Source organism: Triticum aestivum, chromosome 7D (assembly GCF_018294505.1).
Source record: "Triticum aestivum cultivar Chinese Spring chromosome 7D, IWGSC CS RefSeq v2.1, whole genome shotgun sequence".
Lineage (NCBI taxonomy): Eukaryota > Viridiplantae > Streptophyta > Magnoliopsida > Poales > Poaceae > Triticum > Triticum aestivum.
In genome coordinates, this window is record NC_057814.1 from 262,705,415 (window position 1) to 262,721,394 (window position 15,980).

A 15,980-nucleotide genomic window follows, 5' to 3' on the forward strand; every position below is an offset into this window, starting at 1 on the left:
AATTCGGAGTTTTTAGATCTTGATGCAAAAATTGGTAAAAGTGGGATTGAAGAGGTTAAAACTTTAGATAGCAATGAACCCACTATTTTGGATTTCAAGGAATTTAATTATGATAATTGCTCTTTGATAGATTGTATTTCCTTGTTGCAATCCTTGCTAAATTCTCCTCATGCTTATAGTCAAAATAAAGCCTTTACTAAACATATCGTTGACGCTTTGATGCAATCTTACGAAGAAAAACTTGAGTTGGAAGTTTCTATCCCTAGAAAACTTTATGATGAGTGGGAACCTACAATAAAAATTAAAATTAAAGATCATGAATGCTATGCTTTGTGTGATTTGGGTGCTAGTGTTTCCACGATCCCAAAAACTTTGTGTGATTTGCTAGGTTTCCGTGAATTTGATGATTGTTCTTTAAACTTGCATCTTGCGGATTCCACTATCAAGAAACCTATGGGAAGAATTAATGATGTTCTTATTGTTGCAAATAGGAATTATGTGCGCGTAGATTTTATTGTTCTTGATATAGATTGCAATCTTTCATGTCCAATTATTCTTGGTAGACCTTTCCTTAGAATGATTGGTGCAATTATTGATATGAAGGAAGGGAATATTGGATTCCAATTTCCGTTAAGGAAAGGCATGGAACACTTTCCTAGAAAGAAGATTAAATTACCTTATGAATCTATTATGAGAGACACTTATGGATTGCCTACCAAAGATGGCAATACTTAGATCTATCCTTGCTTTTATGCCTAGCTAGGGGCGTTAAACGATAGCGCTTGTTGGGAGGCAACCCAATTTTATTTTATTTTCTTGATTTTTATTTATATTTAGTAATAAATCTTTGATCTAGCCTCTGGTTAGATGTGTTTTTATGTTTTAATTAGTGCTTGTGCCAAGTTAAACCTATAGGATCTTCTAGGATGATAGTTATTTGATCTTCCTGAAAATTCCAGAAACTTTCTGTTCACGAAAACAATTGTTAAAAATCACCAGAACGTGATAAAATACTGATTCCAATTGAATTAGATCAATAAAAAAAATATCTAGGTCTTCCTATTTTGGTAGAATTTTTGGAGTTCCATAAGTTTGCGTTAGTTACAGATTACTACAGACTGTTCTGTTTTTGACAGATTCTGTTTTTCGTGTGTTGTTTGCTTATTTTGATGAATCTATGGCTAGTAAAAGAGTTTATAAACCATAGAGAAGTTGGAATACAGTAGGTTTAACACCAATATAAATAAAGAATGATTTCATTACAGTACCTTGAAGTGGTGTTTTGTTTTCTTTCGCTAACGGAGCTCACGAGATTTTCTGTTAAGTTTTGTGCTGTGAAGTTTTCAAGTTTTGGGTAAAGATTTGATGGATTATGGAACAAGGATTGGCAAGATCCTAAGCTTGGGGATGCCCAAGGCACCCCAAGGTAAAATTCAAGGACAACCAAAAGCCTAGGCTTGGGGATGCCCCGGAAGGCATCCCCTGTTTCGTCTTCGTCTATCGGTAACTTTACTTGGGGCTATATTTTTATTCACCACATGATATGTGTTTTGCTTGGAGCGTCTTGTATGATTTGAGTCTTTGCTTTTAATTTACCACAATCATCCATGCTGTATACACCTTTTGAGAGAGACATACATGATTCGGAATTTGTTGGAATACTCTATGTGCTTCATTTATATCTTTTGAGCTATATAGTTTTTGCTCTAGTGCTTCACTTATATCTTTTAGAGCATGGTGATGGTTTTATTTTATAGAAATTATTGATCTCCCATGCTTCACTTATATTATTTTGAGAGTCTTAAACAGCATGGTAATTTGCTTTAATTGTGAAATTAATCCGAATATGATAGGCATCCAAGATGAGCATAATAAAAACTTCCATATTGAGTTCATTGAATATCATGAGAAGTTTGATACTTGATAAGTGTTTTGAGATATAAAAGTGGTAATATTAGAGTGTTCTAGTTGAGTAATTGTGAAATTGAGAAATACTTGTGTTAAGGTTGGCAAGTCCCGTAGCATGCACGTATGGTAAAAGTTGTGTGACAATTTTGACACACAAGGTGTTCTTTTATTGCTTCCCTTATGAGTGGCGGTCAGGGACGAGCGATAGTCTTTTCCTACCAATATATCCCTCTAGGGGCATGCGTAGTAGTACTTTGCTTCGAGGGCTAATAAACTTTTGCAATAAGTATATGAGTTCTTTATGACTAATGTGAGTCTATGGATTATACGCACTCTTAACCTTCCACAATTTTCTAGCCCCTACGGTACCGTGCATTGCCCTTTCTCACCTTGAGAGTTGGTGCAAACTCCACCGGTGCATCCAAACCCCGTGATATGATACCCTCTATCACACATAAACCTCCTTATATCCTCCTCAAAACAGACACCATACCTACCTATCATGGCATTTCCATAGCCATTCCGAGATATATTGCCATGCAACTTTCCACCGCTCCGTTTATTATGACACGCTCCATCATTGTCATATTGCTTTGCATGATCATGTAGTTGACATCGTATTTGTGGCAAAGCCACCATTCGTAATTTTTCATACATGTCACTCGTGATTCATTGCATATCCCGGTACACCGCCGGAGGCATTCACATAGAGTCATATTTTTGTTCTGAGTGTTGAGTTGTAAGTAATAAAAGTGTGATGGTCATCATTATTAGAGCATTGTCCCATGTGAGGAAAGGATGATGGAGACTATGATTCCCCCACAATTCGGGATGAGATTCCGGACTAAATGAAAAAAAACAGGCCAAAGAAAAAAAGAGAAGGCCCAAAAAAAGAGAAAAATAAAAAAATGAGAGAAAAAGAGAGAAGGGACAATGTTACTATCCCTTTTCCACACTTGTGCTTCAAAGTAGCACCGTGATCTTCATGATAGAGAGTCTCCTATGTTATCATTTTCATATACTAGTGGGAATTTTTCATTATAGAACTTGGCTTGTATATTCCAATGATGGGCTTCCTCAAAATGCCCTAGGTCTTCGTGAGCAAGCAAGTTGGATGCACACCCACTTAGTTTCTTTTGTTGAGCTTTCATATATTTATAGCTCTAGTGCATCCGTTGCATGGCAATCCCTACTCCTCTCATTGACATCAATTGATGGGCATCTCCATAGCCTATTGATTAGCCGCGTCAATGTGAGATTTTCTACCTTTTTGTCTTCTCACATAACCCCCATCATTATACTTTATTCCACCCATAGTGCTATATCCATGGCTTACGCTCATGTATTGCGTAAGGGTTGAAAAGGCTGAAGCGTGTTAAAAAGTATGAACCAATTGCTCGGCTTGTCATCGGGGTTATGCATGATGAGAACATTTTGTGTGACGAAATTGACGCATGGCCTAACTATATGATTTTGTAGGGATAAGCTTTCTTTGGCTATGTTATTTTGATAAGACATAATTGCTTAGTTAGCATGTTTGAAGTATTATTGTTTTTATATTGAGAATTATGCTAAGAAGCATTCCACATCAAAAATTCTGTTTTTATCATTACCTACTCGAGGACGAGCTGGAATTAAGCTTGGGGATGCTTGATACGTCTCCAACGTATCTATAATCTTTGATTGTTCCATGCTATTATATATTCTGTTTTGGATGTTCAATGGGCTTTATTATAGACTTTTATATTATTTTTGGGACTAACCTATTAACCGGAGGCCCAGCCCAAATTGCTGTTTTTTTGCCTATTTCAGTGTTTCGAAGAAAAAGAATATCAAACGGAGTCCAAACGGAATGAAACCATCGAGAACGTGATTTTCGGAACAAACGTGATCCAGAGGACTTGGAGTGGACGTCAAGCAATCAACGAGGAGGCCACGAGGCAGGGGGCGCGCCCTCCACCCTCGTGGGCCCCTCGTGGCTCCACCGACCTACTTCTTCCTCCTATATATACCTACGTACCCCCAAACCATCAGTAAAGGAGCCAAAACCCTATTTCCACCGCCGCAACCTTCTGTGCCCATGAGATCCCATCTTGGGGCCTTTTTCGATGCTCCTTCGGAGGGGGCATTGATCATGGAGGGCTTCTACATCAACACCATAGCCTCTCCGATGATGTGTGAGTAGTTTACCTCAGACCTTCGGGTCCATAGTTATTAGCTAGATGGCTTCTTCTCTCTCTTTGGATCTCAATACAATGTTCTCCTCGATTCTCTTGGAGATCTATTCGATGTAATCTTCTTTTGCGGTGTGTTTGTCGAGATCCGATGAATTGTGGGTTTATGATCAAGATTATCTATGAACAATATTGGAATCTTCTCTGAATTCTTTTATGTATGATTGGTTATCTTTGCAAGTCTCTTCGAATTATTAGTTTGGTTTGGCCTACTAGATTGATCTTTCTTGCAATGGGAGAAGTGCTTAGCTTTGGGTTCAATCTTGTGGTGCTCGACCCCAGTGACAGTAGGGGAAACGACACGTATTGTATTGTTGCCATCGAGGATAAAAAGATGGGGTTTATATCATATTGCATGAGTTTATCCCTCTACATCATGTCATCTTGCTTAAAGCGTTACTCCGTTCTTATGAACTTAATACTCTAGATGCATGCTGGATAGCGGTCGATGTGTGGAGTAATAGTAGTAGATGCAGGCAGGAGTCGTTCTACTTGTCACGGACGTGATGCCTATATACATGATCATACCTGGATATTCTCATAACCATGCTCAATTCTATCAATTGCTCGACAGTAATTTGTTCACCCACCGTAATACTTATGCTATCTTGAGAGAAGCCACTAGTGAAACCTATGGCTCCCGGGTCTATTTTCCATCATATTAATCTTCCTTCAACTAGCTATTTCTGTCGCCGTTTATTTTGCAATCTTTACTTTTTATCTTTATCATAAAAATACCAAAAACATTATCTTATCATCTCTATCAGATCTCACTTTTGCAAGTGGCCGTGAAGGGATTGACAACCCCTTTATCGCGTTGGTTGCAAGGTTCTTATTTGTTTGTGTAGGTACGAGGGACTTGAGCGTGGCCTCCTACTGGATTGATACCTTGGTTCTCAAAAACTGAGGGAAATACTTACGCTACTTTGCTGCATCACCCTTTCCTCTTCAAGGGAAAACCAACGCAGTGCTCAAGAGATAGCAATGACATTATTTGGGGGCCGCTTGATATCATGCACACATGCACACACTTAGCATAATATCGGGACGAGAGGCACATAGATATAACAATGAACCGATCATAGAGCAGTAAACTTTTTGATCAACCGGTTCACCATCCTTAGTCAAGTCAAGATGTCCACTAGTAGGCATGGGTGTATTCATACCTTTGCATTCTTGCATATTGAACTTCTTGAGTAAGTCCTTGGTGTACTTTGTTTGAGAAACAAAGGTACCTTCCTTAGTTTGCTTGATTTGCAAACCAAGAAAGAATTTGAGTTCACTCATCATAGACATCTCAAACTTCTTCGACATTAGCTTTCCAAACTTCTCACTAAAATGAGGGTTAGTCAAAACAAATATAATATCCAACATAAATTTGGCACACAAATAGTTCTCCATTAACCCTTTTAGTAAAAAGAGTAGAATCTATTTTTCCAATTTCAAAGCCTTTTTCAATAAGGAACTTGGTCAAGCATTTATACCATGCTCTAGGAGCTTGTTTAAGACCATAAAGAGATTTGTGAAGTTTGTAAACATGATTAGGTTTCTTAGGATTGACAAAGCCGGGAGGTTGCTCAACATAAACTTCCTCCTCAATTTCACCATTTAGAAAAGCACTTTTAATGTCCATTTGGTACAAGGTGATATCATGGTGATTAGCATAAGCAAGTAAGATGCGAATGGACTCAAGTCTAGCAACGGGGGCATATGTCTCACCATAGTCCATACCTTCGACTTGAGTGTAGCCATGGGCGACTAGACGAGCTTTGTTGCGGACGACTTGACCATCTTCATCTTGCTTGTTGCGAAACACCCATTTGGTACCGATGATGTTGTGGTTGTTGTCGGGCTTTTCGACCAATGTCCACACTTGATTTCTCTCAATTGTGTAGCTCTTCATGCATGGCATTTATCCAATCCGGATCTTCCAATGCTTCGTCAACCTTCATAGGTTCAATGCTATAGATGAATGAATAATGTTCACAAAAGTTAGCCAAACGAGTTTTAGAGCGAGTGATTCTCCCGGTTTGGATATCATTGTAGATTTGTTCGACGGGGTGGTCTTTGGCGACTCTTGCTCGAACTCATGGGAGCTTTTGCTTTGTTCGGGGTGGAACATCTTCTTCATCTTGTTCTTCTTCTTGGCCTTCTTCATTGTTGACGTTGTCGTTCTCTTGTCGTGGTGGAGAGGGAGGTTGATGAGGTTCATCTTGGTGTACGTCCTCGTTTTCTTCGTCTTGGTGTGTCCCACTCGTGGATGCTTCCATGTCAACTCTTGGTTCACCTTGTAGTGAGGTGGAAGCTTCCACTTGGACGGACGAGGTACTCTCCTTCACCTCCGTTGGACGAATCTTGCCGATAGACAAGTCTTGGATTGCTTCCGAAGGGTCTTTGTCTCCTACATCAATTGGCAATTGCTCTACTTGCGAGCCGTTAGATTCATCAAACTTCACATCTACCGTCTCTTCAACCTTTCGGGTGAAACTGTTGTAGACACGGTAAGTGTGAGAGTTTGAGCCATAACCAAGTAGGAAACCTTCATGAGATTTAGGAGCAAATTTAGAACGACGATGCTTATCAAGAATGTAGCACTTTGAGCCGAATACTCAAAAGTATCCAACTTGGGGTTTGTTACCGGTGAGGAGCTCGTATACCATCTTGCCGAGTAGCTTGTGAAGATACAAGCGATTTGTTGCATGACAAGCTGTCCCAACCGCTTCCGCCCAGAAGTGTTTTGGAGTCTTGTACTCATCAAGCCTCGTTCTTGCCATCTCAATAAGAGTTCGGTTCTTCCTCTCAACAACTCCATTTTGTTGAGGCGTGTACGTAGTCGAGAACTCGTGTGAAATCCCTTCTTCATCAAGAAAGATATCCACATTTGCGTTCTTGAACTCTGTTCCGTTGTCGCTCCGAACCTTCTTGATCTTCACTTCAAATTGATTTTGGGCTTTCCTAGCGAAGTTTTTGAAGATCTTTTGGACCTGCGATTTATCATCAAAAAAGAACACCCACGTAAATCTTGAAAAATCATCGACTATGACTAGACCAAATGAGTTACCACCGAGACTCTTGTAGGCATTGGGACCGAAGAGATCCATGTGAAGTAGCTCAAGCGGTCTTCTCGTGGTCATGATGTTCTTCACGGGGTGACTTCCTCGAACTTGTTTTCCTGCTTGACAAGCACTACAAAGTCTATCCTTGTCAAATATAACATCTTTTGCTCCAAGGATATGATCACCTTTAATAAGCTTATCAAGATTTCGCATGCCCACATGACCTAGCTTCTATGCCACAACTAGCCTTTAGAAGATTTAGCAATTAATCAAGTTCTAGGTTGAGCCTTTTTAGTGAAATCAACAATGTAAAGATCACCTCTACGTATACCGGTAAAGACCATTTTATGATTGTCTCTTCGAAAAACTTGGCAGTCTACTTCAGTAAATAGGACATTGAAACCGAAATCAGCAAGTCTAGATACTGAAAGTAAATTGTACCCAAGAGATTCAACGAGCATGACATTTTGTATGGAGCTATCATGTGAGATGGCCACCTTACCGAGGCCAACCACCTTACCCTTTGAGTTATCACCGAAATTGACATACTTTCGAGCGCCGTCGTTTTCAGCAAGCTCACGAAACATATATTTGTCTCTGGTCATATGATCAGTACATCCACTATCAAGGACCCCTTCCTTTCCTCCAGCAATGTAGCCTCAAAGATTAGTCATAAGACCAAGTGTCTCATCGCATCATCAAGATCATAGTCACTATCATCATCCTCATCATAGTATCCATGTTCAACATCGTCTTGTATTTGATCAATTCCTAGAGAGGGTAATTCATTAGATAACTGATCATCACAATGGTCACCTTTATGAATTCTAATAGCTTCGGAGATGATATTGCTAATGATTCCAACATCTCCTTTGGCACGCATGAGATTGGTAAGCTCAAATAGACAATCACCAAACTTAGGATCACTAGTACTCATCTTACTCAAGGCTATAGACCTATGGAGAATTTTGTTTAGATTTTTTGAGGAATAATTTGGGAATCGTTCCTCAAGAAATCTCCATATAGTATAGGCACAATCAAGAGTAGGTAAGATAGCAATCAAATTTTTGGGCAATCCTCTAATGATAAGATTGATAGTTCTAAGATTGCGAATCATGTCAAGATCCTCATCGGGTGTGGGATGCAAAGGGTCAATATGAGGTGCACTAGGGCTAGTAATGTACTTGTTCAAATGCTATTCATTGAAAATCTCAAGCATCTCATTTTTTCACTCATGGAAGAACTCTCCATCAAGAATAGGCAGAAGAAGTGTCTAGAGGGGGGTGAATAGACTCCTAGCAATAAAAGTTGCAGTTTTTAATTTCTTTAAGTTGAAGTGGAGTTTTAGCACAAGTTCACACATTCACAATACATATCAAGCAAGCATGATAAGAGTATATGAGCAACGAAAAGTAAAGCATGCAAGTTGCAAGAATGTAAAGGGATGGGATTGGAGTGTGCAAACGCAATTTGGAGGCACGGTGATTTTTTATCCGTGGTTCCGATAGGTGGTGCTATCGTACATCCACGTTGATGGAGACTTCAACCCACGAAGGGTAACGGTTGCGCGAGTCCATGAAGGGCTCCACCCACGAAGGATCCACGAAGAAGCAACCTTGTATATCCCACCATGGTCGTCGCCCACGAAGGACTTGCCTCACTCGGGTAGATCTTCACGAAGTAGGCGATCTCCTTGCCCTTACAAACTCCTTGGTTCAACTCCACAATCTTGAAGGAGGCTCCCAAGTGACACCTAACCAATCTAGGAGACACCACTCTCCAAGAGGTAATAGATGGTGTGTTGATGATGAACTCCTTGCTCTTGTGCTTCAAATGATAGTCTCCCCAACACTCACCTCTCTCTCATAGGATTGGATTTGGTGGGAAGATGATTTGAGTGGAAAGCAACTTGGGGAAGGCTAGAGATCAAGATTTATGTGGATGGAATGGAATATCTTGACCTCAACACAAGTGTAGGTGGTTCTCTCTCAGAAAATATATGTTGGAAGTGTAGGCATGTTCTGATGGCTCTCTCCACGAATGAAGAGTGGGTGGAGGGGTATATATAGCCTCCACACAAAATCTAACCATTACACACAATTTACCAAACTCGGTGGGACCGATTCAGAGAACTCGGTCAGACCGATTTAGTTCAAAATGTGAACGTTAGGATTTTTGGTGGGACCGACATGTCAACTCGGTGGGACCGATGTCATTAGGGTTAGGGCATAACGTAATCTCAGTGAGACCGATTACACGAACTCGGTTGGACCGATTTTGGTAATAGACTAACCAGAGAGTTGGTCATGCAAACTCAGTGGGACCGATTCGCTCATCTCGGTTGGACCGAAACCCTACGAAAGGGAGACAGAGAGTTTGCATTGCGACTCGGTGGGACCGATCGCATATCTCGGGGAGACCGAGATTATTGCAATAGGCAACAGAGAGTTTGCAATCCCATCTCGGTGATACCGAAATCCCTATCGGTGAGACCGAATTGATTAGGGTTTCTGGCAGTGGCTATGTCAAGAGAACTCGGTCGCACCGGATAGATAAAATCAGTGGGGCCGAGTTTGACTTTTGGTTTGGGACATATTTGGATGTGAGAAAGTAGTTGAGGGTTTTTGGAGCATATCACTAAGCAATTTGAGAAAGCAAGCCATTAAGCAACACCTCACCCCTTCTTAATAGTATTGGCTTTCCTATGGACTCAATGTGATCTTGGATCACTAAAATAGAAAATACGGAGTCTTGAGCTCTGAGCTTGAGCCAATCCTTTGTCCTTATCATCTTGAAGGGGTTCCACATCTTCTTGTCCACGCCACTCCATTCTTGAACTTATCTGAAATATACTAGGTAAAAACATTAGTCCAACAAGGAATATGTTGACATTAATTACCAAAATCACCCAGGGAGCACTTGTGCTTTCAAATGTTAATTCTTCCTGATGTAAACAAAATTGAAAATGTCGATCATGATCATAAAACATCTGTGTTGCTTCGTATAGGATGATACAACTTATGGATCGGTTACAATTATACTAGCCTTATGCCTGGTAGTTGAAGAAACTTCACATGTCAAAATAGATGCTTAATACTCAGTTAATACTCCAGTCACATATTCTAATAAAAAGCAGCCCGTGCATATTAGTCTACATTGTTTGATAATACTATTATTACATGGGTAATCTTTTTTTTAATCCATTCAAATTAAGCATGGTAAGCACAATACAACATATGTGAAAATGTGCATTAACAAAATTGAATACTAATTCATACAGGATGTGCAAGAAAATGTTGCAACAAATTATACTGACAACAGGTTACCAAAGATTGACATGACATTTTTATCGGAAGAGGAGGCCTACTCATTTTATAACAAATATGCCTGGGTATCTACCACAGTACAACCCAACCCAAATGGTATAACAAGTGTAATTTTAAAACTATTTCTCATTTTCAATCATCTATGACCTAAGCTTTCCTATTTATTTGCATAGGGTCATCTGGGAGCTCCGCCAAATCATGTGTATCCCTATTTAGCACATTACAACTCAGGTGTGCAACAATTCATTGGTCTGTCAACCCCTACGATGATGTCAGGACAAAATATATTATTATTCCAACAACAGAATCCTACCAGTGGTACTTCTATCCCTATGATGATGGCAGGACAGAATCTACCATTCTTCCAGCAACAGAATCCTACCATTGGTACTGTTGGTAATCGTAGCATAATTTTAAAATTTTCCTACGCTCACCAAGATCCATCTATGGAGTATACTAGCAACGAGGGGAAAGGAGTGCATCTACATACCCTTGTAGATCGCGAGCGGAAGCGTTCCAATGAACGTGGATGACGGAGTCGTACTCGCCGTGATTCAAATCACCGATGACCGAGTGCCGAACGGACGGCACCTCCGCGTTCAACACACGTACGGTGCAGCGACGTCTCCTCCTTCTTGATCCAGCAAGGGAAGGAGAGGTTGATGGAGATCCAGCAGCACGACGGCGTGGTGATGGATGTAGCGGGTCTCGGCAGGGCTTCGCCGAGCTTTTGCGAGAGGGAGAGGTGTAGCAGGGGAGGAGGGAGGCGCCCAAGGCTGTTGTTGTGCTGCCCTCCCTCCCCCCTTTATATAGGCCCCCTGGGAAGGGGGGGCGCCGGCCAAGATCCCATCAAGGGAGGGGGCGGCGGCCAAGGGGGGAGACTTGCCCCCTAAGGCAAGTGGGGCGCCCCCCCCACCCTAGGGTTTCCAACCCTAGGCGCAGGGGGGAGGCCCATGGGGGGCGCCCCAGCCCACTAGGGGCTGGTTCCCTTCCCACTTCAGCCCATGGGGCCCTCCGGGATAGGTGGCCCCACCCGGTGGACCCCCGGGACCCTTCCGGTGGTCCCGGTACAATACCAATAACCCCCGAAACTTTCCCGGTGGCCGAAACTTGACTTCCTATATTATAATTCTTCACCTCCGGACCATTCCGGAACTCCTCGTGACGTCCGGGATCTCATCCGGGACTCCGAACAACTTTTGGGTTTCTGCATACTCATATCTCTACAACCCTAGCGTCACCGAACCTTAAGTGTGTAGACCCTACGGGTTCGGGAGACATGCAGACATGACCGAGACGCCTCTCCGATCAATAACCAACAGCGGGATCTGGATACCCATGTTGGCTCCCACATGTTCCACGATGATCTCATCGGATGAACCACGATGTCGAGGATTCAATCAATCCCGTATACAATTCCCTTTGTCAATCGGTATGTTACTTGCCCGAGATTCGATCGTCGGTATCCCAATACCTTGTTCAATCTCGTTACCGGCAAGTCTCTTTACTCGTACCGCAATGCATGATCCCGTGACTAACGCCTTAGTCACATTGAGCTCATTATGATGATGCATTACCGAGTGGGCCCAGAGATACCTCTCCGTCACACGGAGTGACAAATCCCAGTCTCGATCCGTGCCAACCCAACAGACACTTTCGGAGATACCCGTAGTGCACCTTTATAGTCACCCAGTTACGTTGTGACGTTTGGCACACCCAAAGCACTCCTATGGTATCCGGGAGTTGCACGATCTCATGGTCTAAGGAAAAAATACTTGACATTGGAAAAGCTCTAGCAAACGAAACTACACGATCTTTTATGCTATGCTTAGGATTGGGTCTTGTCCATCACATCATTCTCCTAATGATGTGATCCCGTTATCAACGACATCCAATGTCCATAGTCAGGAAACCATGACTATCTGTTGATCAACGAGCTAGTCAACTAGAGGCTTACCAGGGACACGTTGTGGTCTATGTATTCACACATGTATTACGATTTCCGGATAACACAATTATAGCATGAACGATAGACAATTATCATGAACAAAGAAATATAATAATAACCATTTATTATTGCCTCTAGGGCATATTTCCAACAGGTACCTCTAGCCCTTCGATGGTGCCAGGACAAAATCTATCATTTTTTCAACAGCAGATCCCTACCAGTGGTACTTCTACCCCTATGATGATGCCCGGACAGAATCTATCATTTTTGCAACAACAAAATTCTACCATTGGTACCTCTACCCCGGCGATGATGCCAGGACAAAATCTACCATTCTCCCAACAACAAAAGCCAGCTTAATCAATGTTATAGATTTTTATTTCATATAATTGTGTGCAATTCTATTAGAACCTACGACTGTACGACCAAGGATTAAAGGAGATTATCTATATCACTTAGCAATTTATTGAATAAGCAATTCGTGAATGTGATAAATATAAAAATAGTCTTATATGTCATGTATTGAATAGGCTTGGTCAGCATCAGATACAAACAATACTATTACCAACATTATAGATTTGTTTGTCTAACCTGACAAACAGATAGTCCATCAGTACGGTAATGGAGCGCCACTGTGACCTGGATGAGGATCAGCCCAACCATACGACTTTCCAAACATCGATCGAAGGAGTAGCTTGTTCACTCAGTTGAACCATCTTCTGGCCTCATCCTGTATGCAAATATCACCACCACCTGCTAATTAAATTTCAATCTATTCAACCAGTACACGACATCATCAGCATTTTGTGCAATGCAAGATATTCCCATGTATTTTGTTGTCTCTAAAATTAAACATCTTTTAAAAATATATCAAATTAAGCACCTTCAGTACCCCGAAAACAGTGACAGAATTGAATTATCAGCTAAAACTCAGCTAGTTAGGTATCCAGGCCATTTAGAAACTAATTTCGGTCTACAATTTTGCACTAACATAATTTGAGCTTTTAACGAATCACTGTATGGAACAAATTAATGTGCAAGGCCCCCATGTGCTCATGTGCATTTGTGCTCAATTGGTAGTAGCTAGTTGTTGACCTGCTCAGATGTGAACTGAATGACGAAGAAACAGAGGAGACATCTGTATTCTGCACAAAACAGTAGAGAGGAGGGTGAAAGGGAAGGAGGGTGAGTTGCCGTACTGACCATGGTGCATGCCAAGTCGAGGTCGGCAGCCGCGTGAATGGTGTCGGGGCCCCGAAGACCCGCTGTGTGGCGGCCGCCCTCGTCGCTCGCCGCGGCCTCCGCCCGGCCACTGCCGCCGTGCTCTTGAGTGGCGGCACAACATCCACCACCACCTCCACTATCCAGACCCGAGCTCCACCATGGCTGCCCCCCTCGCAGGCATCTCCAAGACCTGGACTTTGGTGCGACGACGAATCAAGAGGAGGAGACGGTCTTGCGGCGAGAGAGGCTGCAATCTGGGACGGGCGTGGCGGCGGCGCCATAGCTGCGGCGACGGGACGGGGCTGCAGCCGATCCACTCGGGCTTGCCGCGCCCCTGCTTTCACGCCGGCGGACCTCCCGTTGGAGGCCACGATGACGGGACGGGGCTGCAGCCGATCCACTCGATTCCTCCGCTTCTCACGGTCGACTGTCGGCAGGGAAGGCGAAAGAGGAGCGAATACGTATCGAGGCAAAGAGAAATACGGGAGCTTCGTGGGTTTTTTTGGCCAAAAAAAGACACGCGGGAAAGGAAATAGCGCGAGCCGTCCGATAAACAATTAGCGAAGGGAGCACGGATGGGAGCAGGGAATGGTAGCAGGCAAGCCCCGTTTTCGAAGAAGCGCTTGTTAACTGATGGCTCCTCAAGTTACTCCATGAGATTTTAGAGTACCACGATTTTGAAAAATCGACGCTGCCAAACTAGGCCCAAGTGTGATCCATAAACATCAATCAATTTCTAGTGAAGATTTTTTACAATTTCAACGCACCGCACCACGTTGCGAACAGTGGCGAATTATTGATCACAACACACAGTCACATGCTCGAATTGATGGCCTCCCATCAACACGGCGCACTCAGAGGCGCACTCAGATCAGCGTCAAGCATCAAGCATCGCTGCCAGCGGATACGAAATCGCGAACCAGCGCGAACATCTCCTCGGCCTTCTCTGGCACGAAGAGCTCCGCAGCGTGGAACCCGGAGCCGTCCGTCTTGGCGACGACCTCCACGCCACTGTCCCGCAGCCACGTGGCGAACCCTCTCTGCCTGTCGATCAGTGGGTCGCCGTCGCTCCCGGACACCAGGCACCGCGGCAGGCCGACCACGGCTTCCTGTGCCACCGCCTTTTCCGGATTGCTGAACTCGTGGTCGCGGTCCGCGCCCAGCGGCAGTGCGAGGCTCCAGAGCTTGTCGTTGGCCTCCAGCGGCACCATGAAGTCGTCCTCCGACCTCTCCTCGGACGGCGTCCGCTCGACGCCGCCGAGGTACGGCTGGTGCAGCAGGAGCCCGCGCACCGCGACGGGGCTCAGATCGATGCCCTTGGTCCGGACGCCGGCGTTGAACGCCATGTTCCCGCCGGAGCTGCTGCCCATGACGAAGCACCAGGCGAGGTCGCCGTGCTCGGCGATCCAGGGGTCCTGGGGCGCCACGTCACGGAGCCACATCACGGCCGCGACGGCGTCGTCATAGGCGGCGGGCAGGCGGTGCTCGGGTGCGAGGCGGTAGTCGAGGGAGGCGACGATGGCCGGTACGGCCGCCGCCATGGCCTCGCAGGAGGCGTGGTAGAAGGCGGTGTCGGCGTTGAAGACAACGAAGCCGCCGCCGTGGAAGTAGAGGATGACGGGGAGCTTCGTCGACGACGGGACGGGGTTGGGGAGGTATAGCCGGATGTACGTGCCAAGAGAGGTGTCGAGGGGCACGTCCCTGCTGAAGACGGCCGCCCCGCTGCCGGCGTCGGAAGCCGGGATGGTGGGGACGACGGGCCGCGTGACGGCACCGTCCGGGTGGACGGCGATCTGCATGAAGAGGTTGTCCGACTTGGACGGCGGCGGCCGCGCAGCCGCATCAACGTCCGCGACCATGAGATCGCCCATGGGTTCCTCGCGGCTTTGCTTTATCTCTTGCACACTCGGTGCGGCTACAGCTTTGGCGACTGGGATGGTGGACATGCGACGGGTAGTGAGTACTAGGCGCGGCGCACACGGTTTTTATGCTCCGCGCTGCGCAACCGTGCACGGAGCAACTATCAGTGCATCAGTGATCTTTTAATCTCTACTCCTATGAAGGAGTTGATAGCATGATATGATTTATTTTGTCCGGTTTTTCTTCGTCCCATCTCTCACCATCCTCTCTCACTAGTTTTTCTCCCAAATCCATTAGGGGATCTTGTTTCGTTCTTCCTTTGGTAGGTGTTGATCCAACTCAATCGCGTAATCAACAAATAATTAAGAATTCAGAAATAGCATCATATATATGACATCACCCTCCTAAAAGAAAGACATAAGAT

At 44.2% G+C, this 15,980-nt stretch overlaps 1 protein-coding gene across 2 annotated transcripts; it reads right to left on the reverse strand.

The window, feature by feature from the left end:
• Positions 1-12,904: 12,904 nt before the first annotated feature.
• Positions 12,905-15,686, reverse strand: LOC123168498 (probable carboxylesterase 8). 2 transcript variants are annotated; one of them, XM_044586383.1, is made up of 2 exons: positions 13,676-15,686; positions 12,905-13,202 (listed from the first exon to the last, which is right to left on the reverse strand). In XM_044586383.1, the coding sequence occupies exon 1, from the start codon at positions 15,640-15,642 to the stop codon at positions 14,581-14,583; it is 1,062 nt and encodes a 353-aa protein (XP_044442318.1). In that variant the 5' UTR covers positions 15,643-15,686; the 3' UTR covers positions 12,905-13,202; positions 13,676-14,580. The 2 variants fall into 2 exon arrangements, with proteins under 2 accessions (XP_044442318.1, XP_044442319.1); XM_044586384.1 differs by having other exon boundaries at positions 12,905-13,225.
• Between the last annotated feature and the right edge of the window lie 294 nt (positions 15,687-15,980).